Raw genomic sequence first — 26,333 nt, 5'->3', positions numbered from 1 at the left:
CGCTCTTCCGATCTGGGATGATAGGTAAGGGGTAGGAGATGTAGGGGTGTGTGCAGTGTGCACTAAGGTTGGGAGTGGATGAGGATGGTAGGTAAATGGGTGGGATTGGGGAGGGGGATTCCTACCTACTAAGGGGATGAGGGGATACATAAAGGGTAGGAGGGAGTTGAAGAGTTTTTAGATAAGGGGTGGCTGGTGGAGGGGTAGATAGGTAGGGGGTGGATGAGGGTGGTAGGTAAATGGGTGGGATTGGGGAGGGGGATTCCTAGTTGCTAGTCAAATATAAACGTGTGAGACGGGAATACGAAATGAGGTACGTTACCTTCTATTTATTCTGCCCTGTAGGTATAGGTACAGGGTGTTGAAAAATAAAGGCAGGTAGATACTTACCTAAAATACTAACAGGTAGAAAAAATACGGATCGCCAGCCTAATATAGAGAGCTTGGTTGGTATAGCATGTCTGCCTAATAGTAAGCGCTAGGCCGCGGGTTCGATTTCCGCCCAGGGCTGATTTTATCTTGAACGGATATGGCTCGTTCTCGGAACGGCTGGCTTTCTCCTATACTCCTATCCTGTCTTCGTTCTCTCTTCGATTTCGGGACGATAAGACCTTATGACCTTATCAATTTGGTACAGTTCCCTCTGTCAAACCTCTTGAAAAAAATCCAGGGCTGCTAGAGAATATATTATTATTTGGTAGCTTTATCGCCAAAATTCTACTGAAACACCCGGTAAGTTCTGTTTCAAAATGGCGAAGGAGGGGGAAGGGAGGGGAGGGTACCACGTTGCAAAATGTTTTCCGTTTATTCAGTTTCTCGGCGAGTTGTTCGATGTCTTATCTTTCTGGTCGGACATAAATTATAGAGAGAAAACCCGGAGAGAGTTCAAAACACCACCGAGGAATAGATGTAAGAAGAGGAAGAGGAGGAGGAGGAGGAGAAGATAAAAGAAGAGGAGTAGGAAGGAAAAGAGAACGGAGAGTTTATAGAAAAAGGAGGGAAAAAGAGGAGGAGGAAGAAGAAGAAGAAGAAGTAGTAGAAGAAAAAGAGGAGGAGGAGGAGGAGGAGGAGGAGTAGAAAGGAGAAGAAGGGAGTTTTGAACACCAACAAGGAATAGAAAAAGGGGAGGATGAGGAAGAAAAAGAGGAAGAGATAGGGAAGGTAAGAAAACAAGGAATAAAATAAGATGAGAAGAGAGAGAGGAAATGAAGGAAGATAAATGAAAAGGAGAAGAGAAGGAAGAAGACAGGGGAAGAGGAGGAGAAGTTAAAATAATAGGAGAAAGAGACGAAAAGAGACAAAGGAGGTTAAACACCACTGAGGACTAAGGAAGAGAAAAAGAAGATGAGAAGAAGAAGAAGGAAAAGAAAAAGAAGAAGAAAGAGAAGGGAAGCTGAAACATCACGAAGGAATAGAATAAGAAAGAAAACCAGAGACAGAAAGGAGGAAGAGGAAGAGCTGAAGAAGAAAAAGGTAGAAAAGGTAACTCTGGAACGGTTGGTTCCTCTTTCCTCATCTCCTTTTTGTAAGACCAGGCCTGATTAGAAAACCTTTGTCCTATCCCTTCTCCTTCTCTTTCAGAATTTGAAATCCAGGCCTGATAGAGAGTTTGAAAACTTTTCAAAAAGCACAAGTACTCGTAGGCAGAAACAGCTAAAGACCCCATAGTCCCCATACCCTCCTAATGTTGTTACTCAAAGTTTTCGTTTTGTTAAAAGCTTTTAGCGATTTCATCCCTTTCATCAATGTCTATTACTCAATTATTAATAGGTATTATTACCATTATTACTCTATTTATTTATTCTATCATTATCTACTGTATGAAGTTACTCTATTATTATTGCAAAACATTAAATTTCGTCAAAATCAATTGCTATTAAGTTCACTTTTGAGATGCACTTGAATTTTATTGCAATAATTGCGACAGTTGAGCGGGTCTTTCCAAGAAGGGCTCAAAGAGTAGATGCGGATCAAGTTTCGAATAAAACAGCTTTGAAGGTTTTGATTTGTATTGAAAAATATTGAAGATTTTCACAAAAAAAAAACTCGTGATATCTTGATGAATAATAGTGATATCAACATGATTCTTTTTATTTTTTGGAACTGACTCTAAACACAACTATCCGACTTGGAGGAAAGAGCCGTTCTACCGCAAAAGGACCTAATAAAAATTAATAAGTAGGGTTAGGCTTTTCCTAGAAGAACCCTTCTTATATAAAAGCGTTCAATAATTTAAATTGACAAAAGGGATGCGACAGGGAGATGTTTTGCTTCCCTAAGTGTTGTTCATAATTTTATCTGTAGCTTTTATTGCGTCATTTCATTGACTTTAATGTTCTTTTGTTGGAAATTTTAAATCTTAAAGCGTACTTAGTTGGAGTTGGATTACTTTTAAGTTGAGAAATCTCCGACAGTGGCTTTATTTATGTAGGTATCTATATTTCCCCCCTTCTTCGTTTGAAGAAGAAAATGTCAAAGGAAAACTAACAGCCCTTCGGAATAACTCAATATCTTTTTTGCGTCCCCGATTCAGCAATTTCTTGTCACTTCAAATCAATCTGAAAAGCTTCTTTTTCTTTTTTTCTGCTTCTTCTTCCTCTACTTCTCCTCCTCCTCCTCCTCATTCTTCTAGTTTTTCTTCTCGTAGGTATTTTCTCTTCCTTCTTCTTCCCCCCCTTCTTTTTTGTATTTTATCTTCAATTTCAAAATCCCTCACTCTCCCTCTTTTTATTATATTTTTAGTTTACTTTTCAAGTCCTGAGGGAATTCTATGTGTGTGTGGATTTCCCTCCAATACAAACCCTCTACAAAAAGAAACGTATTAAGGCATTCCCTTATTCCTAAGAGTAGGTTGGTATATATTTCGAGATGAGGTAAGTATAGGTACCTATGTACGTATTTTGTGTAGGTATACGTATTTTGTAGGTATATCTGTGTATTTTGTAACAATAAGTACCTATACCTATGTAGAAAAAATGTGGTAGGTTCTGAATTTCTGATACCTACATATAGAGTGATGGAAAAAAAGTTATCAAAGGGAGTGAGAGAGAACTTCAGAAGGAACAAGCTGGGTCCGTCCCTCCGGGAATTTTTTAGCCTATAGTTTATTCGATCGTGATTAAAGAAAATCAGTACCTATGTACCTACCTAAATTGCTTAATATTCAGTTTATTTATATTCTTGATCTGATTTTTCGATTTTACTTTCATGTAATGATTTAAAATCAAGACTAGAGCCCGTTCTCCCCGGGAAGAAGAAAGAGAGGGGGAGGAGGAGAAGAAGGAGAAGAAAAAGAAGGAGGGAGAGAGAGTTGTACCCAGTTATATGGGACGCAATTTTTCAAAGTGCATTTTTTTTTTCTCCAATTCCATCAAAACAACGTTTGACACTAACATGCTATGAAGTACAGTGCTGCTGGCATTTTCCAAGATTGCACTTTTCAACGTAGGGAGGGAGGAAGAGAGCTAAGGGGGATGGAGGTAGGGTGGGAGAAAGGGAGAGAGAAAGGAGGAAAGTGAAGGGAGGTGGAGGAAGGGAGGGAGAGAGAGGGGGAATAGGAGATAGAGGGAAGGGAGAGTAGGGAGAGAAAGAGGAATGATAGCCAAGGGAGAGAGAGAGAGAGAGAGGGGGGGAGGGAGAGAGAGAGAGTCATTGTGATTGATGTGGTTTTAATGAACACATTCCAATCCCTAGTCTATCAGTGGAGAAGACAAGAAGCCAAACTAAAACTAAAAAAAAAAAAATATCGAAAGAAGTAAGGAGAGTTTTTTTTCGAGAGGTTTGATAGAGGGAACTATACACTATACTATAATTGCTGAGGTCTCACTTTCCCTAAAGCGGAGCTCCCAGAACTAGATTCGTAGAAGCTCAACCCATCCTTTGGGGCTGGCCAGCCCCTACACCTAAGCCTCAATTTGGGCTTTTTGTGTGTGGGGTTAAGCTGTTTCCTAGCTAAGCTCGAAGATCCGAGCGATCTTCAGGAGCTTTTTAGTTAGGTTGTGTGGTTGTGTCTATGGATATCTTGCTGAGGGTTGGCTAACCCTACAGTAAGTCCTCATATTATTAGGGAGTTGCATTCGAAGATGACATGAGTAGCTGTCTCCTCGCACTCCCCCCAGAACTAACCTCTTCTGTTTAGGATAAAATCCGGGCCGAGCGGATATTGAACCCGTAACGGGAAGGCAGACGCACTCATCATACTAACAACTAGCTAACTAGGCTGATGGCTCTGTTAACTGTTACATATTAGGTATGTAGACGCACATTTTTCAATATGTAGGTAGTAGGTACCTTCTTTAAACAAATGTCAGTATAGTACATCCTCCACTGGAAAACTTGCGAAGGTCGAAACAAAAAAAAAGTTGCAATCAAAAAAACTCTGAAACCCTGACAACTCCGAAACTAATATCCTCTGACAGTTTCTCATGCTCTCATTAGGAGAGAAAATGCAGGGGTAACAAAAAGTGCACCCTACATTCTAATGAAAATGCACCCAATGTCTTATTGGAAAATGAAACCTTACAATGTCTTATTGGAAAATGAAACCTTACATCCAATACAAACCCTCTACAAAAAGAAACGTATTAAGGCATTCCCTTATTCCTAAGAGTAGGTTGGTATGTATTTTAAGATGAGGTAGGTATACATAGGTACCTATGTACGTATTTTGTGTAGGTATACGTATTTTATAGGTATACATATCTGTGTATTTTGTAACAATAAGTACCTATACCTACCTACGTAGAAAAAATGTGGTAGGTTCTGAATTTCTTATACCTTACATATAGAGTGATGGTGCAAAACAGACATGACTGGAGACAACTGACAAGAAACGTCGACCCCGCTTGAGCGGGATTAAAGACGAAGTGAAAGAAGAAGAAGACACCCCAACACCTAGAGATTTGGAAGGTAACTTTCCCTCAGGTCCTGGAATTGGCGGAAAAACCGAGTTAGTGAGCTTTCGATGAGCAGTAAATTAAGTTAAAACTGTGCTTTGCCTAGGTAAGTAGGTACCTGCTGTACAATAATATCATACTAAAAAGGCCGTCATAACCTTTGGTGGTTGGTAAGGTGGGATCTGTAAGACTTTATATAGGTAATTCATTTTTGTTTAAACACCTTTGGAGATAGATTTTTGAATCGAACCCTCGGCCTAGCGCTTACAAGGCAGGACCGCTATCTTCCAAACTAAGTAGGTACTTAAATGGGCTGTTTTTTTGTTTTTTCTTTTTTTTTCAATGTAACCTCTTTCCCATAGGAATATGTAGGATACATTGTAGATTGTACCTATATGTGTGGGCTTATTATAGGGTACAACATCTTTTACCTATCTTCGCCAGCCTAGTTAGCTTAGTTGGTAGTGCGTCTGCCTTGTAAGCGCTAGGCCGCGGGTTCGATTCCCGCCCGGGTTCTGCTTCCTCTTCTTCTTCTTTTTCTGCTGCTTCGCCTTCTTCTTCTTCTTCTGCTTCCTCTTCTTCTTCTTCTGCTGCTTCCCCTTTTTCTTCTTCTTCGCCTTCTTCTTCTGCTTCGCCTTCTTGTTCTTCTTCTTGCTGTTCTTCTTCTTCTTCCTCTTCTGCTTTCTTCAAATAATATGTATCTTCTATGTATGTATGCAAGTAACCTACTTAGCCTCTTTAAAAGAAAGAAAAAAAAAAACATGTTCCTAGATATAATTCTCTTCCCAGTAGGTAGGGGTAGGTACTATGTAGGTATAATTAGCAACATCAAACGCGCCGCCCTAGAGGGTGCTTTCTGCATCTTTTGGCCCTCAAACTCCTTCTATCACGACGTCCTTTAAATGCAATATAAATTAGGCTCTCGTTCTTTTTTCCAAGTTTTTCCCTCCGCAAAAGTGCTCTAAGTGGCACTCACTCAAAGCTACGTGTGTCATTCCTACATACACTAACAGTTCCCTATATCACGCACTCCTTTCAACCTAGGGTCGTAGTCAGGATTTTGTCAAGGGGAGAGACAAAAAAGGAACTTCAATTATGTTAAGCATAAATGCTTATCACAAAATATGTCGTTCCCTGCTTAATGCACTACGCCCAATTTTATGACTTGACTTGGACTCGAACCACCAACCTCCAGATTCGAAGTCCACCGCGCTAACCACTACACCACTGAGGTTGGTGTCAAGGGGAGAGTGAGAGAGCGTGAGAGAGAGAGTCCAAACAGTGATGTTTCGGTGGTGTAGTACTCAAGACACTCGTCTGGTAATCAGGAGGGCTTAAACGCTGAAACATAAAATCTTACCTGTGCAATTACTGGCACGGCCTAAAGCTGTGCCCTTCCTAAGACACGGCACAATACCTTGCCCGGCACAATCCTTTGTTAACGCCTACTTAAAAAAGAGGGAAAGAAAGGCCCAACCCATCCTTTAGGGCTGTTTGCCCCTACACCTAAGCCTTAAGGTGGTCTTGTTTATAAAGGGCGTACTTACTCGGAGTTTCGGCTGGGCATATCTGTTTTCCGTTTAGCCAGATGGTCTTCACCTTGGGACTGCCTCCATTCGGTTCAAATCGGACCATTATCCGAGTTGTCATAGGTCGACTGGGATCCAGAACTTGCTCCAGGTTGAGGATGGTGAACTCCTTGTTATTCGAAGTGGTCACTTCTCCTAGCCATGACTGAAAATCAATGGAACAGTTGTGCTGACTTAGGTGAGGTTTTAAAGTCAAAGAGCTGCCAGCCTAGTTAGCTTAGTTGGTAGTGCGTCTGCCTTGTAAGCGCTAGGCCGCGGGTTCGATTCCCGCCCGGGGCGGATTTTATCCTGATGGGATAATGTTCGTTCTCGGAACAGCTGGCTTTCTCCTATCCTGTCTTCCTTCTCTCTTCAATTTCGGGAGGATAAGACGTTACCATAGCAGTTACAAACCCCACCCCTAGAGTCCACCGTACAAAACATCTAGGGTCCAAGGTACAACATCCTTAGGGTTCAAGGTACAACATCCTTAGGGTTCAAGGTACAACATCCTTAGGGTTCAAGGTACAACATCCTTAGGGTTCAAGGTACAACATCCTTAGGGTTCAAGGTACAACATCCTTAGGGTTCAAGGTACAACATCCTTAGGGTTCAAGGTACAACATCCTTAGGGTTCAAGGTACAACATCCTTAGGGTTCAAGGTACAACATCCTTAGGGTTCAAGGTACAACATCCTTAGGGTTCAAGGTACAACGCCCTGGGGGCCAAGGTACGACGGATAAAAAAGGTGTAAAAAAAATGTTGGCCAATTTAGTAGAAATTTTGGGAGGTATTAGTTTTCAATGAGTAGATGAAAAAAGCTATAAGGCGTGTAGTCCTATCTCCAACCCTTCAACCCCAAATTTGCCCTCAGAATTTGAAGATTTTTTCCATTTAAAATACATTGCGACCAAGGTACAAAGGGTATGGGTCCAAGGTACATAGGGTAGTTGTACCTTGAACCCCAAAAAGGTGGTGTCGGAAAATTGGGTATATCTCTTAATTAAAAATTAGTAAAACAATCATTGCTAATTGTATAGATAGCCAAGAAAATTTCCTTTCTAAATCAATTAAAATTATGCCAATAACATTAATAGAAAGAATTAAAAAAATCAAAAAGTGATTTTGGGGGCCAAGGTACAACCAGGCACCCTACGAGTATGTATGTAGATACCTACTTAAATTGCAAGTAGTATAAATGCACAAGGATCTCTTCTGTCTTTGTCTTTCTCTTTCCTTTGATCTTTCTTTTCCTTCTTCTTCTTCTTCTTCTTCTTCTGCTGCTGCTGCGCCTTCTTCTTCTTCTGCTGCTTCGCCTTCTTCTTCTTCGCCATCTTCTTCTTCTGCTTCTTCTCCTTTTTCTTCTTCGCCTTCTTCTTCCTCTTCTTCTGCTTCTTGTTCTTCTTCTTCTTTTTCTTCCTCTTCTGCTTTCTTCAAATAATATGTATCTTCTATGTATGCAAGTAACTTACTTCCTCTTTTATCTTTCCTTCTTTCTTTACATGTTTTGCTCTTCTTCAAAATAAGACCTTAGCAGTTACAGTTCCTTTTGTCAAGCCTCTTAAAAAAAAAAAAAAAAAAAAAAAAAAAAAAACATGTTCCTAGATATAATTCTCTTCCCAGTAGGAAGGGGTAGGTACTATGTAGGTATAATTAGCAACATCAAACGCGCCGCCCTAGAGGGTGCTTTCTGCATCTTTTGGCCCTCAAACTCCTCCTATCACGACGTCCTTTAAATGCAATATAAATTAGGCTCTCGTCTTTTTTCCAAGTTTTTCCCTCCTCCGCAAAAGTGCTCTAATAAGTGGCACTCACTCAAAGCTACGTGTGTCATTCCTACATACACTAACAGTTCCCTATATCACGCACTCCTTTCAACCTAGGGTCGTAGTCAGGATTTTGTCAAGGGGAGAGACAAAAAGGAACTTTAATTATGTTAAGCATAAATGCTTGTCACAATTCCCTATATCACGCACTCCTTTCAACCTAGGGTCGTAGTCAGGATTTTGTCAAGGGGAGAGACAAAAAGGAACTTTAATTATGTTCCTACATACACTAACAGTTCCCTATATCACGCACTCCTTTCAACCTAGGGTCGTAGTCAGGATTTTGTCAAGGGGAGAGACAAAAAAGGAACTTCAATTATGTTAAGCATAAATGCTTATCACAAAATATGTCGTTCCCTGCTTAATGCACTACGCCCAATTTTATGACTTGACTTGGACTCGAACCACCAACCTCCAGATTCGAAGTCCACCGCGCTAACCACTACACCACTGAGGTTGGTGTCACAATCCCAATTTTATGACTTGACTTGGACTCGAACCACCAACCTCCAGATTCGAAGTCCACCGCGCTAACCACTACACCACTGAGGTTGGTTGGTGTCAAGGGGAGGGAGAGAGAGAGAGTCCAAAGAGTGATGTTTCGGTGGTGTAGTACTCAAGACGCTCGCCTGGTAATCAGGAGGGCCCGGGTTCAATCCCAGCCGAGGTATGGAATTTTATCCTCTGTGTAATTTGAGAATTTGACCACAATGATAGTAGTAGCCTACTGCTGGAGTAAACAGACTTTTCAGTCCTATGCGAGCAGTATAAATAAGCACTATTATTGATGTACCGGGGGGGGGGGGGGGGTTCGGTGGCTAAGTCTGGCTAACAGTGAAGGAGAAAAATGAAGCTCCAGGGGGGACCCCCGTAAATACGGACCTGTTCCAACCCCCTTCTTTTGAGTGACATTGTAACAGGCTTATTATGAACAAACATCAAAGGCTGCGTTGAAACAATGGCAATCTAGAAAAGTACCTATGCTTTCATTTTACTTTTTCTACGAAGGTATAGATATCGCGTAGATAGATGAGTACCTAGGTACCTAAATAATACCTATGCCCTCCTATTTTTGCAGGTATGTATCAAGGGAATAATAATACTTCTAATTATAATATGGGATTTTCTAGGAATTCTATGTATAGCTAAAAATCACAGTTATTAATTGAAAATATCCACCTCGGCCGTGATTCGAATCTAGCACCTCCAGATTCAAGTCACTGCTTAACCAACTATTCGGCCACAAACTGTAAGGGTACAAATCTACAAATTAATAAAGTCAAGTTTACATCGATTTTTTTCTTGTCCTCAGATGTAAGAGCTTCCAGACGGCCAAGCGTGGCGAAATTTGCCGCATCCCCGGCTGTTCTGTCGCAACTGCGGCTCCTGGTACCGCCACACCCATCAGACTACCTAACTTCCAGGGGGATACCTTCAAACAGTTCATTTCCTATGTGTATACCGGCAAGGTAAGGACGATACCTATCTCCAGACTTTTTTAAGTACCTACTTTCTATTTTTTACTTTAAAAAATTCAGTACCTACAGTAGCCTGGGGTATACATTTGAGGTCAATCCTATAACAAGAGCCCAGCCCATGCACTTTAAAATAATAAAAGAATTCTAAAAGATTTGGATTTTTTTTTCCAAGTGTGGTAGCGGAGGGAAATGTAACAACAGAGGTCTTGTCGTCCCGAATTTGAAGAGAGAATAGGAGAAAGCCAGCCGTTCCGAGAACGAAGGTCTTAATCAGTAACTAAATTGAAGAGAGGGCTGAGATGAGAGGATAGGAAAAACTTGAAAAAGCCAGCTGTTCCGCGAAAGAAGAAACAACCTTATCTGTTAAGGATAAAAGTTCACTCCAGGTGGAAATCGAACCCAAACTAGGCTGGCGGCGAAACAAAGTTTTTTGTCCACCTGACGAGGCGCTTTAAGACGTTAAAAAAGGAAATAGTGCCAAACCATATCTTGGAACAGAATTAACCACAGTTGTTAACATTATTTGTAGATCATGCATCAAGACAACGGCCTATTCGAAATGCTGACAATAGCCCAGGAGCTGGGCGTTGAGGAATTACGAGTGGCTTGTGAGGAGCACTTTAATTCCACCCTGTCCGTGTCTAATGCTTGCACTTATCTGACGTCAGCTATGGAGATACAAGATAGAGCTGCAGGTAAGTTGAGAGGAAGGGGAACTTTTATTGTAATTGTATTTGTACAGGGCTTGACGATAGACATAGTCTACATGGCCCTAGTCATTTTGTTATAAGAGTAGATGAAAATATATAAAATATAAAGGTACATATTCATTTACGAGCCAGCTTTTTTTTAAACCTTCTAAAGAGCTTAGGGTGGGTTCCACCAACCTTTCTTTTTAGTCCCTAACAGCCTATTGAGCCTTTACAAACCAAATCGAACTCAACAATCAACAGGTTTTTTGCTCAACAGGCCTTTTAGGGGTTGAAAAATATTGGTGAAACCCAACCGTGGTCAATTTTTGGTTTGGCCCGACAAAAACTTCCAAGCAAGTCTGTCTTGTACCAAAATTTTCTTCATAAACATGAACGTTCTTCCAAAAAGTTAGTTTAAATTTCGAACATCTTCCCATAACTTGTCTGTCTTTATGTCTTTCAACTTTTCCCAGCATGTCAAATTGGAGCAAGTAGTAAAAAATAACTTTTTTCATATTTCCAACAGCTTTTGAAAAAAATGTCTGTAAAACTCAAGTAATTTAAACAATAAGATTTTCTCTGGGAATGTAAGTCAAGGTTTTATTTTACAAGGTTACATTTTGAGTATGAAATGGGTCACTTTTTATTCTGATGAAAAACATACAATCATTTTCGAATTTGGGATTGAGTTGTAGTTTTATTCAGCCCTGGTGTTAGAAACATTTGAATCTGCAGTACTAGATTCAAATGGTTCAATTTCTGACCAACTTTTCTTGTTACTTATTGCTTGTAAAAGATCAAAGTTTGTAGTATCTGTGCTTTTGATCAACTTACAAGATATTTACAATAAATCAAAACCAAAGAGATCCTAGAGAGAGCCTGAGTACAAAAGTTTATTTTATCAAATTGTCAAAATATTGGAAGGATTTTAATCAACAAAGTTGACTCAAAATAGTAAAAACATAGATCAATGCTTCATTATCTCCCTCATTAATTTCATGATACCGAGTTTTTAGTCATGAAAAAAAATGTTGTATTGAGGTCCCACTTAAATTTCAAGAGCTGAAAGTTTGATTCTGGCAAGCAGAAAATTCTATTGACAAGGTTATAATAATGACAATTTGATGGGTTGAACAAAGGAAAACAGCATAAATACAAGTTGGAGATGGTTCCGTCAACATTGTGGACACATTATACTTTCACCTCATCAGGGTTGAGATTCTGTATGAGCGTAATATTGTCACCTTTCAACATGATTGTTCCTAGTGCCTTTCTTGTTTTAGATTTAATGTTGTATTCTTCCGCACTTTCCAACACACAAGGTTATAATAATGACAATTTGATGGGTTGAACAAAGGAAAACAGCATAAATACAAGTTGGAGATGGTTCCGTCAACATTGTGGACTCATTATACTTTCACCTCATCAGGGTTGAGATTCTGTATGAGCGTAATATTGTCACCCTTCAACATGATTGTTCCTAGTGCCTTTCTTGTTTTAGATTTAATGTTGTATTCTTCCGCACTTTCCAACACGATGTTCATGTACTCGTCAAATCCTGGAAGGAAGAATAAATGACATTGTATTAGTTTCTTGATCTATTATTATGTACTTAGCCTACATAAGCAATGAAGTGTTCATGTACTCGTCAAATCCTGGAAGGAAGAATAAATGACATTGTATTAGTTTCTTGATCTATTATTATGTACTTAGCCTACATAAACAATGAAGTAAATTAGAACATGACAGTGTGTAATTGGCTAATTCCTGAAATCAACAGTTGGTCAAGTTAAATTTCATTTTATTGGCCTTAAAGCCAGTGTTTTTGTCTCAAAATAATGTTGCAATTGCCAAGGTCTCCAATCTTACAAAAAGTATGTGTAACCTCTGTGTACACTCATAGACCATCACAAGCAGTCTCTAAACTCTAAACATTCTTAGACAAACACTTTAACATTAGATTGTAGGTAAACTTGGACCTGGAGGTTCAATGGTTTATTTTGGTTTCTTAACTTCTTCCGAGAAAGCAGGAAGAAGTGGATTCTTAAGATTGAAAGTTTGAAAGCCACTAATGGACATGACCGAAACCTGAGTTAGCTCACCTAAAATGTGTCCTTCAATTCTCAAGTTGACGTTCTCGTACAGCCAAATTTGAACTCTGGATCTGTTTTGCAAGAATCTGAAGATCAAGTTGATGGGCTGCACCATCACCTTTTGAACTTTCGGTGCCATTTTAAATCCTCCCGACATTCTGCTGTTTTGTAACTTTGACCAAACGAAAAAGAAAGATCCCTATTGAGTTTTAATTGATTAAATGTCGAAAGTAATCGCTGGATTTGGTTTATTTCACTCAAAAACCGGCAAAAGTGACAAAAGGATTTTAGAAATTCACGTTTGGGAATTGGGATTCGATTTCGATTTAGGTAGCGTTCTGTTTTGTTTACATTTTTGCAACGTTGCCACATTTCCTCTTCTTCAAAAACCTCTTTGACGCGCGGAATGAAAAAACCTCTTTCACTTTTTGATACCCACTCGGATATTTTATTGAATAGGTATTTTTTTTTATTACCTACCTACCTTTTTTTTCGAATTTTTTTACGTAAATATAAATTATTAAAATTAATCTTTAAAAAAAAAAAAAAAAAAAGGCCGTCGTAACCTTTGGTTGGTAAGGTGGGATCTGTAAGTCTTTATATGGACAGCATTCAATTCCCCCGACTTTTTGATTTTGTCTTGTTTCCGGTGTTCGATTCCCCCGATAATTTTTTAGGGTTGCCATGGACTGGATGTTCTTTTGTTTCAACACCTTTGGAGACAGATTTTTGAATCGAACCCTCGACCTAGCGCTTACAAGGCAGGCCCGCTATCTTCCAAACTAAGTACCTAAATGGGCTGTTTTTTTTTTTCAATGTAACCTCTTTCCTATAGGATATAGGAATAGAATAGAATATACCCTGTTTATACTGCCAGAATGAGACTGAAAAGTCCCTTTACTCCCGTAGTCTAAACAAGGTCTCACGACACAGTCATAAGTACATACACATACACACGCACACATACAGTATACACCGCCTACTCTTTGCTCCAAGGAAGATAGAGAGGATTAGGACAGAAGGAGTATTGAGGGTGAGACTGGAACCTAAGCTTGGAACAGACCTTCACTGACCGCCAGCTGTAGGGATACTTGGAATGATTTGAAGGATACATTGTAGATTGTACCTATATGTGTGGGCTTATTATAGGATACAATACAACATCTTTTACCTATTTTAATTCCACCCTGTCCGTGTCTAATGCTTGCACTTATCTGACGTCAGCTATGGAGATACAAGATAGAGCTGCAGGTAAGTTGAGAGTAAGGGGAACTTTTACGAGCCAGATTTTTTTAACCTTCTAAAGAGCTTAGGGTGGGTTCCACCAACCTTTCTTTTTAGTCCCTAACAGCCTATTGAGCCTTTCATGCATCAAGACAACGGCCTATTCGAAATGCTGACAATAGCCCAGGAGCTGGGCGTTGAGGAATTACGAGTGGCATGTGAGGAGCATTTTAATTCCACCCTGTCCGTGTCTAATGCTTGCACTTATCTGACATCGGCTATGGAGATACAAGATAGAGCTGCAGGTAAGTTGAGAGGAAGGGGAACTTTTACAAGCCAGCTTTTTTCCAACCTTCTAAAGAGCTTAGGGTGGGTTCCACCAACCTTTCTTTTTAGTCCCTAACAGCCAATTGAGCCTATACAAACCAAATGGAACTCAACAATCAACAGGTTTTTAGCTCAACAGGCCCTTTAGGGGTTGAAAAATATTGGTGAAATCCAACCGTGGTCAATTTTTGGTTTGGCCCGACGAAAACTTCCAAGCAAGTCTGTCTTGTACAAAAATTTTCTTCATAAACATGAACGTTCTTCCAAGAACATCTTCCCATAACTTATCTGTCTTTATTTCTTTGAACTTTTCCCAGCATGTCATATTGGAGCAAGTAGTAAAAAATAACTTTTTTCATATTTCCAACAGCTTTTGAATAAATGTCTGTAAAACTCAAGTAATTTAAACAAGCTGTCTTGTACAAAAATTTTCTTCATAAACATGAATGTTCCAAAAAGTTAGTTTAAATTTAGAACATTTTCCCATAACTTGTCTGTTTATTTCTTTCAACTTTTCCCAGCATTTCATATGGAGGAAGTAGTAAAAATAACTTTTTTCATATTTCTGACAGCTTTGGAAAAAATGTCTGTAAAACTGAAGTAATTTAAACAAGAAGATTTTCTCTAGGAATGTAAGTCAAGGTTTTATTTTACAAGGTTACATTTTGAGTATGAAATGGGTCAATTTTTATTCTGATGAAAAACATACAATCATTTTCGAATTTGGGATTGAGTTGTAGTTTAATTCAGCCTTGTGTTAGAACCTTAAACAAGAAGATTTTCTCTGGGAATGTAAGTCAAGGTTTTATTTTACAAGGTTACATTTTGAGTATGAAATGGGTCACTTTTTATTATGGAGAAAAACATACAATCATTTTCGAATTTGGGATCGAGTTGTAGTTTTATTCAGCCCTGGTGTTAGAAACATTTGAATCTGCAGTACTAGATTCAAATGGTTCAATATCTGACCAACTTTTCTTGTTACTTATTGCTTGTAAAAGATCAAAGATTGTAGTATCTGTGCTTCTGATCAACTTACAAGATATTTACAATAAATCAAAAATCAACCAAAGAGATCCTAGAGAGTGCCTGAGTACAAAAGTTTATTTTATCAAATTGTCAAAATCTTGGAAGGATTAGTAAAAACATAGATCAATACTTCATTTTCTCCCTCATGAATCTCATGATACTGAGTTTTTAGTCATGACAAAAAATGTTGTATTGAGGTCCCACTTAAATTTCAAGAGCTGAAAGTTTGATTCTGGCAAGCAGAAAAATCTATTGACAAATTTGATGGGTTGAACAAAGGAAAACAGCATAAATACAAGTTGGAGATGGTTCCGCCAACATTGTGGACTCATTATACTTTCACCTCATCAGGGTTGAGATTCTGTATGAGCGTAATATTGTCGCCTTTCAACATGATTGTTCCTAGTGCTTTTCTTGTTTTAGATTTAATGTTGTATTCTTCCGCACTTTCCAACACGATGTTCATGTACTCGTCAAATCCTGGAAGGAAGAATAAATGACATTGTATTAGTTTCTCAATCTATTATTATGTACTTAGCCTACATAAACAATGAATTAAATTAGAACATGACAGTGTGTAATTGGCTAATTCCTAAAATCAACAGTTGGTCAAGTTAAATTCCATTTTATTGGCCTTAAAGCCAGTGTTTGTGTCTCAAAATAATGTCGTCACCGTAGCTACAAGGTACTACTAACACACTGGCGGGAGCTTTCAAATTTGTGATAAAAGTGTTATTTTTCCTTTAAACATGGATCTGATGGATCATGATTATACGCTCAATGAGCTACCACCTGTGATTCAAGTTAATCAAGTTACTGATTCTAAGAAAAGCATCAAGGCATTCCACTAAACCCGGCTCCATTTCAATTTAACAGCGTTTTCAAAGTTTTAAATAATAAAATGTACTTTATGCTACTAACTTAAATCACTTGTAATATTTGGGAACAAAAGATGACTTCAAAATTAAATTCCAAAAAACAACGAAACAAACACTTCTGGAAAACAAAATGGAATAAACTTGAACCTTGAACTCTGATGTCGGCTTGGCTTGGGTATTCTTTTTGTAGCTATCAGTATCACGTCACCATAGCTACAAAATCCGCAAGAACAGTGTTGCCAAACTGCGCACTAAAAAAAAAATCACCGGAGGCTCCCTTGAAAAAAGGGGACTTTGCACTCGTATATTTCAGAAACTACTCAACGGATTTTAAAAAAAAAAAACGGTACGGTTAATTTTTTCTAATCTCTATGATTAAATTATCGGGGAGTCATTATCTTTTACATGAGAATCCTCAATTGCCAGGGTCTCCAATCTTACAAAAAGTATGTGTAACCTCTGTGTACACTCAAAGACTATCACAAGCAGTCTCTAAGCATTCTTAGACAAACACTTTAACATTAGATTGTAGGTAAACTTAGACCTGGAGGTTCAATGGTTTATTTCGGTTTCTTAACTTCTTCCGAGAAAGCAGGAAGAAGCGGATTCTTAAGATTGAAAGTTTGAAAGCCACTAATGAACATGACCGAACCCTGAGTTAGCTCACCTAGAATGTGTCCTTCAATTCTCAAGTTGACGTTCTCGTACAGCCAAATTTGAACTCTGGATCTGTTTTGCAAGAATCTGAAGATCAAGTTGATGGGCTGTACCATCACCTTTTGAACTTTCGGTGCCATTTTAAATCCTCCCGACATTTTGCTGTTTTGTAACTTTGACCAAACGAAAAAGAAAGATCCCTATTGAGTTTTAATTGGTTAAATGTCGAATATAATCGCTGGATTTGGTTTATTTCACTCAAAAACCGGCAAAAGTGACAAAAAGATTTTAGAAATTCACGTTTGGGTCGATTTAGGTAGCGTTCTGTTTTGTTTACATTTTTGCAACGTTGCCACATTTCCTCTTCTCCAAAAACCTCTTTGACGCGCGGAATGAAAAAACCTCTTTCACTTTTTGATACCTACTCGGATATTTTATTGAATAGGTATTTTTACTTCCTTTTTTATTACCTACCTACCTACCTACCTACCTACCTTTTTTTCTCGAATTTTTTACGTAAATATAAATTCAACGGTTTCATGGCCCTCTTTTTCATTAAAACAACGCATTAGATTCGTGTGGTCTGTGTGGTAGCATACCTATACTGTGTCTTTCATCAGACCGACGAGAATCGAAATACGAGTTCAATTTTCTTTCGTCAATGTCGGGGATCGAACCTGGGGAACCTCTCACCCTTTTCGAATCTTCCCCTGCCGTTTCTTCTTCTTCTCCAACATTTTCACCTGGTCCACCTTCTTCTTCTTTTTCACCCCTCTCGACATATCCACAAACTCTTCCTTCACACCGTCTTGCGATCCATTTTTCTGTCCTTTGGTCTTTTGTAACACTTTCTTTGCTTTACTAACTCCACTGCCCTCTATTGTTAATTTCTTGGCATTACTTATTCCATCATCATTAGTTCCTTCTCTCTCTCTCTCTCTCTCTCTCTCTCTCTCTCTCTCTCTCTCTCTCTCTCTCTCTCTCTCTCTCTCTCTCTCTTCTAAACCAAGAAAAATGTTTCAGAACCAAATTTGGGGAGTTGAAAAGTTGCTTGTTGCCAGCCTAGTTAGCTTGGTCGGTAGCGCGTCTGCCTTGTAAGCGCTAGGCCGCGGGTTTGATTCCTGCCCGGGCGGATTTTATTCTGATAGGATAATAATCGTTCCCGGAACGGCTGACTTTCTCCTATCCTGTCTTCCTTCTCTCTTCGATTTCGGGACGATAAGATCTCGTTGTTACAGTTCTATCAAACCCAGAGAATTCAATTCTGGGATTTCGGGATTCCGGCCTAAAATGGGCAATTTTCGAATCTCGGAATTGCAGCTCTTGAAAATAGAAAGTAAAAATCCGTCAACTGTAGGTTATATTTTCTGTAGATTTCACAGCTTATTCCTGTATAATTCACAGCTTATTCTGGAAGAACGAATCTCGGAATTGCAGCTCTTGAAAATAGAAAGTAAAAATCCGTCAACTGTAGGTTATATTTTCTGTAGATTTCACAGCTTATTCCCGTATAATTCACAGCTTATTCTGGAAGAGGAAGACGTCTGGCGTGCCGTATTGAACTGGGCCAAATATCAAGCCGGCGTTACTCAACCTGTGGCCCATTGGGCGGAGGAAGAACGAGCCCGCGTCTGTCAGCATCTTGTGGGAGTGATAGACCATGTCAGACTTCTCCTAATAGGTAGCTACATAAAGCCGTATTTTACTATGTGACTTTTTTGAGTCACCATAAGAAAAATTTCTCTTTGGACTAGTTCGGACTGGCAGCGGGTGTTTTGGCGCCATTAAGTCCAAACTAGTCCAAAGAGAAATTTCGTATGATGACTAAAAAAAAGGAGAGGAGCAAAAAGAACTGCGCAGAAACGTATGCGCACAAACACATTAATGCGTTGCCTGCGAGGGAGCTTTGCTCGGGACATTTGATGTGACGTCATCGCCTACGGGAGCGTATGCCGTGACGTCAAAGTTCACGATTTACCGGCATTTTTTTTAATCGATTTATCTCGGGATCTAGAAGTCGTAGAAGAAAAAGAAAAATTCCGTTGGTACTCATTCTTCCTGCTCTATGACTTTGAAACATCACCCAAGTAAGCGCAACTGATCTATTGGCTTCTATTCATTAGCATGGTTTATTTTCTCTTGGGTTGGTACTAGGCTATGGTCGAGGGTAGGCACTCCATTGGGGACGCCTTACATTTGAATTTAATCATTTTAATCTCCATCATTCTCTTCCCTCACTCAGATTCCCAAGTATTTGCAGAGGAGGTTGAGCCTACAGGAGCAGTCCCCATGGAATTATCATTGGAACGATACAAGTATGCGGCCATAGGGGGTTTATCCAATAAGTTCAAAGATAGTCCCTCGGGGACGCCTTACATTTGAATTTAATCATTTTAATCTCCATCATTCTCTTCCCTCACTCAGATTCCCAAGTATTTGCCGAGGAAGTCGAACCTACAGGAGCAGTCCCCATGGAATTATCATTGGAACGATACAAGTATGCGGCCATAGGGGGTTTATCCAATAAGTTCAAAGATAGTCCCTCGACTGATAAGCGTCTACAGCCGCGGATTTCGGTCAAGTTTTTCCCCGGCTCTCAGATCCTGGTTCAGGAGAAGATGTCGTATCAGAAGATACTCAATTCCTGGTAAGAATCCGTTTTTTACTTTCCTTATCCTATAGGAAGGAAAGTAACGCGGATTTCGGTCAAGTTTTTCCCCGGCTCTCAGATCCTGGTTCAGGAGAAGATGTCGTATCAGAAGATACTCAATTCCTGGTAAGATTCTTTTTGGCGGTTTTCGGTGTAATTCAATAATATCTCGGGAACGGTATGAGCTGGAGACTTGAAATTTGGTATGTAGTCCACAAATGAGACAAGAAAGTAACATAAAACTTTTGGTCCACGGAGATGGACGAAACTCGAGTCGGATAAGATCAAAACCGGAACGTGTATCCATTGTATCATATAAAAGTAATAAGTTTTGTAGTTACCTATTTCATAACTCTATAGGTCTATAGGTAGGTACCTTCCTAATTTTCACTTCCCATTTCTCCTCACACCGTCACCCATCCAATTTTTAACCACGCTCGTTGTTTCAGGTACGGTAACAGCAAGCAGGTTTGGCGGCTGGTATATCGGGCTTCAAGTCACGGGTATTCTGCAGAGGCATTCCATCGACATTGCGATGGCGTGGCTCCCACCTATGTTATAGTCACCGTGAGTATGCCTACTGCCTACCCTATTCGTTTCTTTTCATAAGAAGAAGAAGAAGAAGAAGAAGAAGAAAGAAAGGAAGACAGAAAGAAAAAAATAATAATAAGTTCCTTAATCGCTGCCGGTCTAGATTTGTGAAGCGATGTACCCTGGGGAACTCATATCAATAGCAAAGGTCACTACATCCAATCTGAGAAGACCTTCCTGTTTACCCTTTGCAATAGTTAGGTACCTATTCAATTTACTAAACTATTAATTAATTACTGTTTTCTTCTTCTGCCAGAATGATCGAGAGCCGCGCGAGATCTGTGGCGGTTTCAGCGATGTACCCTGGGGAACTCACATCAATAGCAAAGGCCACTACATCCCATCTGAAAAGGCCTTCCTGTTTACCCTCTGCAATGGCCAGGGGCAGGCCCCCACCAAGTTTGAGATCATCAAGAAACCATTCGCCATTTGCTATCATCCTGAGTAAGTAACTAAAGTCGGCCACCTACTTATCAGGTTGATCTGACAGGTGCACCTGGTCAGGTCCACCTGATGGTGAGTGGCCTAAGTATCTAATACTGTCGTAGCCAGCAGAGCAACGATAGCACACTGAATACATCAGTTTCTGATGGATCACTGAAGTTAATTTTCGATGGTCAGTTTTTAGTGCCAAAACACGTTTTGAGGTCCCCAAAGCCTAAATCCAAAGTTTCAGCCATCGGTCCGTGTGTGTGTCTGTCTGTGTGTCTGATGTCTGACTGTAAACAAAATAGGTAGGTATCTCAAGAACGGTAAGAGCTAGAGACTTGAAATTTGGCATGCAGCTGTCAAATGTGACAAGAATGCGACACGAAACTTTTGGTTAAGATCGGTGCAACGGTTGGCGGCATTTAACCGCTTTTTGGCGGTTTTCGGTGTAATTCAATAATATCTCGGGAACGGTATGAGCTGGAGACTTGAAATTTGGTATGTAGTCCACAAATGAGACAAGAAAGTAACATAAAACTTTTGGTCCACGGAGATGGACGAAACTCGAGTCGGATAAGATCAAAACCGGAACGTGTATCCATTGTATCATATAAAAGTAATAAGTTTTGTAGTTACCTATTTCATAACTCTATAGGTCTATAGGTAGGTACCTTCCTAATTTTCACTTCCCATTTCTCCTCACACCGTCACCCATCCAATTTTTAACCACGCTCGTTGTTTCAGGTACGGTAACAGCAAGCAGGTTTGGCGGCTGGTATATCGGGCTTCAAGTCACGGGTATTCTGCAGAGGCATTCCATCGACATTGCGATGGCGTGGCTCCCACCTATGTTATAGTCACCGTGAGTATGCCTACTGCCTACCCTATTCGTTTCTTTTCATAAGAAGAAGAATATTTTTCATTTACTTGCTAGGAATAACAGTGGTTGTAGTCCAATAAATAACATTGCTTTCCTTCCTATAGGATAAGGAAAGTAAAAAAACTTCCTATTCATAATAATTATTAAAATATCTCTTATTTAAATAATTGTGTAAACGAAAGGCACAAGGTTTTAAACAAATAAAAATGATATGTACAGAAACAAAATTTTACCTAAACAATAACAAAATGGAAAATTATTCGATAGGTACCTAGTAGGTACAATGGAAAATAAATACCTACAAAATATAAAATAGCTACCTAATGTACGTACCTACTTTACTTAGGTAGGTATCTTCGTAGAATTAATTCTAAGTAGATATAATTTTCTAAATCCCAATATAATACCTAATAACAATAATATTCAGCCCTTGTCCAACAGAAAATTACCTACTTGTGAGATATGACCCTTTTAGGATCACTCTGAGATCAGAAGTACATTCATATTTTAACTTGATTTTCAAAATTTGCCTACAAGAACTTGTAATGTCTTTCCCTAAAAATCGATTACCTAATAGAAATTGCATACATGATATGTACTGAATAAGTAATGTATTCATCTCGACATCTTGTATGATTTCGACCTTTACTCCTGCTTACTTACTTCATAACAACAAATCGCGTTACTAGGAAACCCAAAGATCCTGCAAAGGCTGAAATAACACTACTCCCCATTGACTAAAAATCTACATTGTGTCACTTCTCATTATTAGCTAGTGGGAAAGGTCGTTAGGAACTAATAACACACCACGTGACCACTCTTCTCCACCACCTAGCTAACCAATGAGAAACGACACAACTTGGTGACTACATGGCAACATGGCATCAGACTGGAGACGCGCCCTGGTGTTCAAAAACTGAACTGAGCAGCCTCTCCCTCCTGATAGCCAAAGCCAAGACCGAGGTCAGGCACGTCTTGCAAGTTACGAGATATGTTCCCAGTGGCATGGATAGTGTCGTAAGGAATGTATTCCAGCATGTGATCATGAGTCACGGTTTGCAACTCGTAGGATTCCATCAGGAGGTTGGGTTCACCACAGCTAAACACGGTGAAGTCTGGGTTCAATGGGACACTACTGTTGACGTTTCGCACGGAAGGGACAATGTCGCCAGGTTTGGCATAGTTGAGCTTTCTCATTTTGGCAGGAGTGAGATGGTCGTGGTTGTGGTTCTTAGCATGCTTCCTTAGGCTGCTAGGGTCAGTATAGCGCTTGGTGCAACCCTTGTACATACACTTGTAGGGTCTCTGAAAACAAACAGGAATAGAAGGAAATTATCACCATGTTGTTTGAAATTGGCTACAATTAAGCAATGGTTTCTTGAACACATAATAAATTGAGCTAGATGATGATCTACAAATACTTTGATTTTTTTTTTTTTTTTTTTTTTTTTTTTAAGAGGTTTGACAGAGGGAACTTTAACTGCTATGGTCTTATCGTCCCGAAATCGAAGAGAGAAGGAAGACAGGATAGGAGAAAGCCAGCCGTTCCGAGAACGAACATTATCCCATCAGGATAAAATCCGCCCCGGGCGGGAATCGAACCCGCGGCCCAGCGCTTACAAGGAAGATGCACTACCAACTAAGCTAACTAGGCTGGCTATACAGTTCTCTCTATTAAACCGAAAATAAATACCTAATAATGATAAAATAATCTTATTTATCTAATTTTCGTTTTTCAGCTGTGGTCCTATATTCGGAGCGGGTGCAGACCTTCTGATCGCCAGCCACTGTAACACCAACATGGACTCGTACAGCAACCTGCCTCACTCTTACAACGGAGAGAACGCGAGTTCGAGTCTCCTCATGGGAGATTATAATTTTGCCGTGCAAGACTACGAAGTGTTTACGCCCATTTCTAAATAAAATGCGGGGTCAGGGGCCTATTCCATGAATGTGACGCCCATCTCTCAATGGAATACGGGACCAGGGGTATATTTCATTAATGACTGCAAGTCTGCACTCTTTAGGCCAGCCACTCACAATCAGGTACAACTGACAGGGGGACCTTTTCAGCCGTACCTGTCAGGTCTACCTGATAGTTTGTGTGATCAAGTGTCAGGTAGACCTGACAGGCGGACCTGATCGGGTGTACCTGTAATTTCTACCTGATAGTGAGTGGATGGCCTTACTTTTGATAACATTGAGAATTTGCCTTTTCTTGCCTTTTTGATATGATCTTTTTTCAAAGTCTAGGTCGGTAGGTATTACCCCCTTCTTTTGAGTGACATTGTAACAGGCTTATTATGAACAAACATCAAAGGCTGCGTTGAAACAATGGCAATCTTGAAAAGTATATGCTTTTATTTTATATCTTCTACAAAGGTAGATGTCGCGTAGATACTTAGATAGGTAGGTAGATAGGTACCTACCTACATAATATGCCCACCTCCATGTGCAATTGTGCAGGTATCAAGGGAGTAATGTTAATAATACCTAAGTAATCTAAGTATAAGGTATATTCTACGAATTCTAGGTAAAATTCGATGTTATTTATTATACCTATTGGAGTATTAGACGATGCTCTAAAATTCCAAAATAAATACATTGGATAAAAATATGTAGATTATTCTTTAAAATGCACTCAGCCCTGTGAGAATAAGTAAATAACGAATGGTTAATAATAATAATAATATAAAAATCCACCCCGACAGGGATTCGAACCCCCAGGTTAAGCTCAAAAAAACAACACGCTCTTGTTGTGAATAAGACTGAATATGAAAATACGCGCTCAGTTTGGGACAGAATAATTCAAATTCAAATCCAAAAACGTCTCAAATTTATATACCTACCTATATCGATTTGATTTGATTTTTTTTTTGTCCTCAGATGCAAGAGTTTCCAGACGGCCAAGCGCGGCGAAATTTGCCGCATCCCCGGCTGTTCTGTCGCAACTGCGGCTCCTGGTACGGCCACACCCATCAGACTACCTAACTTCCAAGGGGACACGTTCAAACAGTTCATTTCCTATGTGTATACCGGCAAGGTAAGGATGAATAACTACCAAAAATATGTAATTCTTTAATTCTGAAAGGTGAATTGGATTTCCTCCCACCTAATTTAATAGAGGGAAAGATCAGACTACCTAACTTCCAGGGAGATACGTTTTAACAGTTCATTTCCGATGTGTATACCGGCAAGGTAAGAATGATAAATGATAACTCCAGACTTTTTCTATACTTTCTATTTATATTGACCCTAAAAATACAGTACCTAGGTACCTACCTACTGTAATCTGTGGTACAAGTTCGAGGCCAATTCTATAGCAAGAGTCTGCTGACCTATGGACTTTTCAAGTAACTTCCAAAAATAATAAAAGAATTCTGAAAGATTTGGACTTTTTTTTTCAAACTCAACCTGTGGCCCATTGGGCGGAGGAAGAACGAGCCCGCGTCTGTCAGCATCTTGTGGGAGTGATAGACCATGTCAGACTACTCCTAATAGGTAGGTACATAAAGCCGTATTTTACTGTGTGACTTTTTTGAGTCATCATAAGAAAAATTTCTCTTTGGACTAGTTTGGACTGGCAGCGGGTATTTTGGCGCCATTAAGTCCAAAGAGAAATTTCGTATGATGACTAAAAAAAAATAAATAAATAAAAAGTCACATGATGAAATACGGCCTAACCTTTTTCTTCTTCCCCTGGCAGTCAAGTTAGATTGAAGAGTATCACGTCTTCTTCCCCTGGCAGTCAAGTTAGATTGAAGAGTATCACGTCTTCTTCCCCTGGCAGTCGAGTTAGATTGAAGAGTATCACGTCTTCTTCCCCTGGCAGTCAAGTTAGATTGAAGAGTATCACGTCTTTCTTGTTAACGCTAGGTCGTGGATTCGATTCCTGCCAAGGGCGAACTTTATTCTGAATAGATAAAGTTCGTTCTCAGAAACTGCTGGCTTGGTCCATCTTTTTTCTCTTCGATTTCGGGACGTTAAGTGCGCGTCAACAACGGCGACCATACACCCTTGGAATTGGCTTCTATTCATTAGCATGGTTTATTTTCTCTTGGGTTGGTACTAGGCTATGGGCCCACACCACAAGATCTCCTGCACTGGTTATACAGATCAGGTGATTCCTGTGAGAGGCGAGGCCTTTGATTCGGGAGGCACTGGCTTTGATTTGCCACAGGTGAGACCCGTCGGTGAGATTGTACGCCGTGATGGCGCTTTCCTCGTTGCCTGTGCATACGGTTGTCTCCTGTGGAATGAGAAGGAAAGAATGCAAGGGATATTAAAGGGAAGGCGCCAGCCTTGGTAGCTTAGTTGGTAGCGCGTTTGCCTTGTTAGTGCTAGGCCGCGGGTTAGATTCCCGCCCGGGGCGGATTTTATCCTGATGGGATAATGTTCGTCCTCGGAACGGCTGGCTTTCTCCTATCCTGTCTTCCTTCTCTCTTCGATTTCGGGAAGATAAGACCTTTAGCAGTTACAGTTCCCTCTGTCAAATCTCTTAAAAAAAAGGGCGAAATGTGAAAAAGAAAACAAGTCAAATTTTCTTATAAGTCCAGTACCTACTGTATCAGTGAACAAACGTCATAGTAGTGACATCATTTAGTAAAATAATTGCATAGAGCTTTATTATACAAATACTTGTTGGGTGGAAGAGCTCCTCTAGGAGAATTTGGAGAAATGAGAACACTGCCACTTAAGACCACTTTCACTTGATTGATTTCACTTACATTTAGGAAGCACACCGAGTGAACTTTGCTTTCAGACTTTAAGGTTTGCAGAACACCTGCTTTCTCAACGGAAAACACAACTGCCTTGTTCTGAATAGGGATAGCATACAGGAGACCTTCTGGGGACCACACTACGGAGTCTGGGTTCTCAAATCCTACACCATAGCTGAAAAAAAAAATAAAAAAAAATAATAATACAAATATTGGTAAGGGGAATTTAGAAACTAAATACCTAAAGGCACCAATTTTTTTCAAGGAACTGATGATAAAATCCCCCCCAGAGGAGAAACGAACCCGCGACCTAGCACTTACAAAGCAGAATCACTACCCTCCAAGACCAAATTTGGGGAGTTGAAAAGTTGCTTGTTGCCAGCCTAGAGATAGCTTG

The 26,333-nt window shown here is 39.8% G+C and overlaps 3 protein-coding genes and 2 long non-coding RNA genes across 6 annotated transcripts in view; 2 read left to right on the top strand and 3 right to left on the bottom strand.

Moving 5' to 3' along the window:
- LOC103512595 overlaps positions 1-23,278 on the top strand; it is a 31,314-nt gene extending 8,036 nt beyond the window's left edge. Inside the window, exons 2-10 of the mRNA XM_017445469.2 lie at positions 9,603-9,759; positions 10,298-10,463; positions 13,930-14,082; positions 16,438-16,457; positions 18,190-18,349; positions 19,093-19,315; positions 19,768-19,885; positions 20,166-20,353; positions 22,958-23,278. Of these exons, the coding sequence (XP_017300958.1) occupies positions 9,603-9,759; positions 10,298-10,463; positions 13,930-14,082; positions 16,438-16,457; positions 18,190-18,349; positions 19,093-19,315; positions 19,768-19,885; positions 20,166-20,353; positions 22,958-23,141 (1,369 nt within the window). The 3' untranslated portion in view covers positions 23,142-23,278. The remainder of the gene's footprint in view (positions 1-9,602; positions 9,760-10,297; positions 10,464-13,929; positions 14,083-16,437; positions 16,458-18,189; positions 18,350-19,092; positions 19,316-19,767; positions 19,886-20,165; positions 20,354-22,957) is intronic.
- Positions 11,499-12,870, bottom strand: LOC103512593 (probable small nuclear ribonucleoprotein E). Of its 2 annotated transcripts, XM_026826026.1 has the most exons (3): positions 12,563-12,870; positions 12,095-12,115; positions 11,499-11,779 (listed from the first exon to the last, which is right to left on the bottom strand). In XM_026826026.1, exons 1-3 carry the CDS (start codon positions 12,708-12,710, stop codon positions 11,652-11,654), a joined length of 297 nt encoding a protein of 98 aa, XP_026681827.1. In that variant the 5' UTR covers positions 12,711-12,870; the 3' UTR covers positions 11,499-11,651. The 2 variants fall into 2 exon arrangements, with proteins under 2 accessions (XP_026681827.1, XP_008475592.1); XM_008477370.3 differs by lacking the exons at positions 11,499-11,779; positions 12,095-12,115 and adding an exon at positions 11,832-12,018 and having other exon boundaries at positions 12,563-12,862.
- LOC113468812 lies at positions 11,501-11,923 on the top strand. The gene is made up of 2 exons (XR_003392431.1): positions 11,501-11,564; positions 11,783-11,923. It is a non-coding gene; the product is annotated as an uncharacterized LOC113468812 (long non-coding RNA).
- On the bottom strand, positions 14,883-16,993 carry LOC103512594 (probable small nuclear ribonucleoprotein E). The gene is made up of 2 exons (XM_008477371.3): positions 16,679-16,993; positions 14,883-15,613 (listed from the first exon to the last, which is right to left on the bottom strand). The coding sequence occupies exons 1-2, from the start codon at positions 16,824-16,826 to the stop codon at positions 15,465-15,467; spliced, it is 297 nt and encodes a 98-aa protein (XP_008475593.1). The 5' UTR covers positions 16,827-16,993; the 3' UTR covers positions 14,883-15,464.
- A 2,043-nt stretch (positions 23,279-25,321) lies between the features above and the next one.
- On the bottom strand, positions 25,322-26,115 carry LOC113468813. The gene is made up of 2 exons (XR_003392432.1): positions 25,946-26,115; positions 25,322-25,467 (listed from the first exon to the last, which is right to left on the bottom strand). It is a non-coding gene; the product is annotated as an uncharacterized LOC113468813 (long non-coding RNA).
- Between the last annotated feature and the right edge of the window lie 218 nt (positions 26,116-26,333).

The sequence above is a fragment of the Diaphorina citri genome, unplaced genomic scaffold (genome assembly GCF_000475195.1).
Source record: "Diaphorina citri unplaced genomic scaffold, Diaci psyllid genome assembly version 1.1 scaffold860, whole genome shotgun sequence".
Lineage (NCBI taxonomy): Eukaryota > Metazoa > Arthropoda > Insecta > Hemiptera > Psyllidae > Diaphorina > Diaphorina citri.
The sequence above is the reverse complement of the archived record's forward strand: the minus strand, read 5'-3'. Positions and strand labels throughout refer to the sequence as shown.

Excerpts from the sequence above, each read along its gene's own strand:
- LOC103512594 (XM_008477371.3), bottom strand. The coding sequence starts at position 16,826 with ATGTCGGGAGGATTTAAAATGGCACCGAAAGTTCAAAAGGTGATGGTA. Across the intron at positions 15,614-16,678 it reads AATTGAAGGACACATTCTAG|GATTTGACGAGTACATGAAC; the intron begins GTGAGCTAACTC and ends TCTTCCTTCCAG.
- LOC103512593 (XM_026826026.1), bottom strand. The coding sequence starts at position 12,710 with ATGTCGGGAGGATTTAAAATGGCACCGAAAGTTCAAAAGGTGATGGTG. Across the intron at positions 12,116-12,562 it reads AATTGAAGGACACATTTTAG|GATTTGACGAGTACATGAAC; the intron begins GTGAGCTAACTC and ends TCTTCCTTCCAG. Across the intron at positions 11,780-12,094 it reads ATTTGACGAGTACATGAACA|GTGTGTTGGAAAGTGCGGAA; the intron begins CTTCATTGCTTA and ends TATTATAACCTT.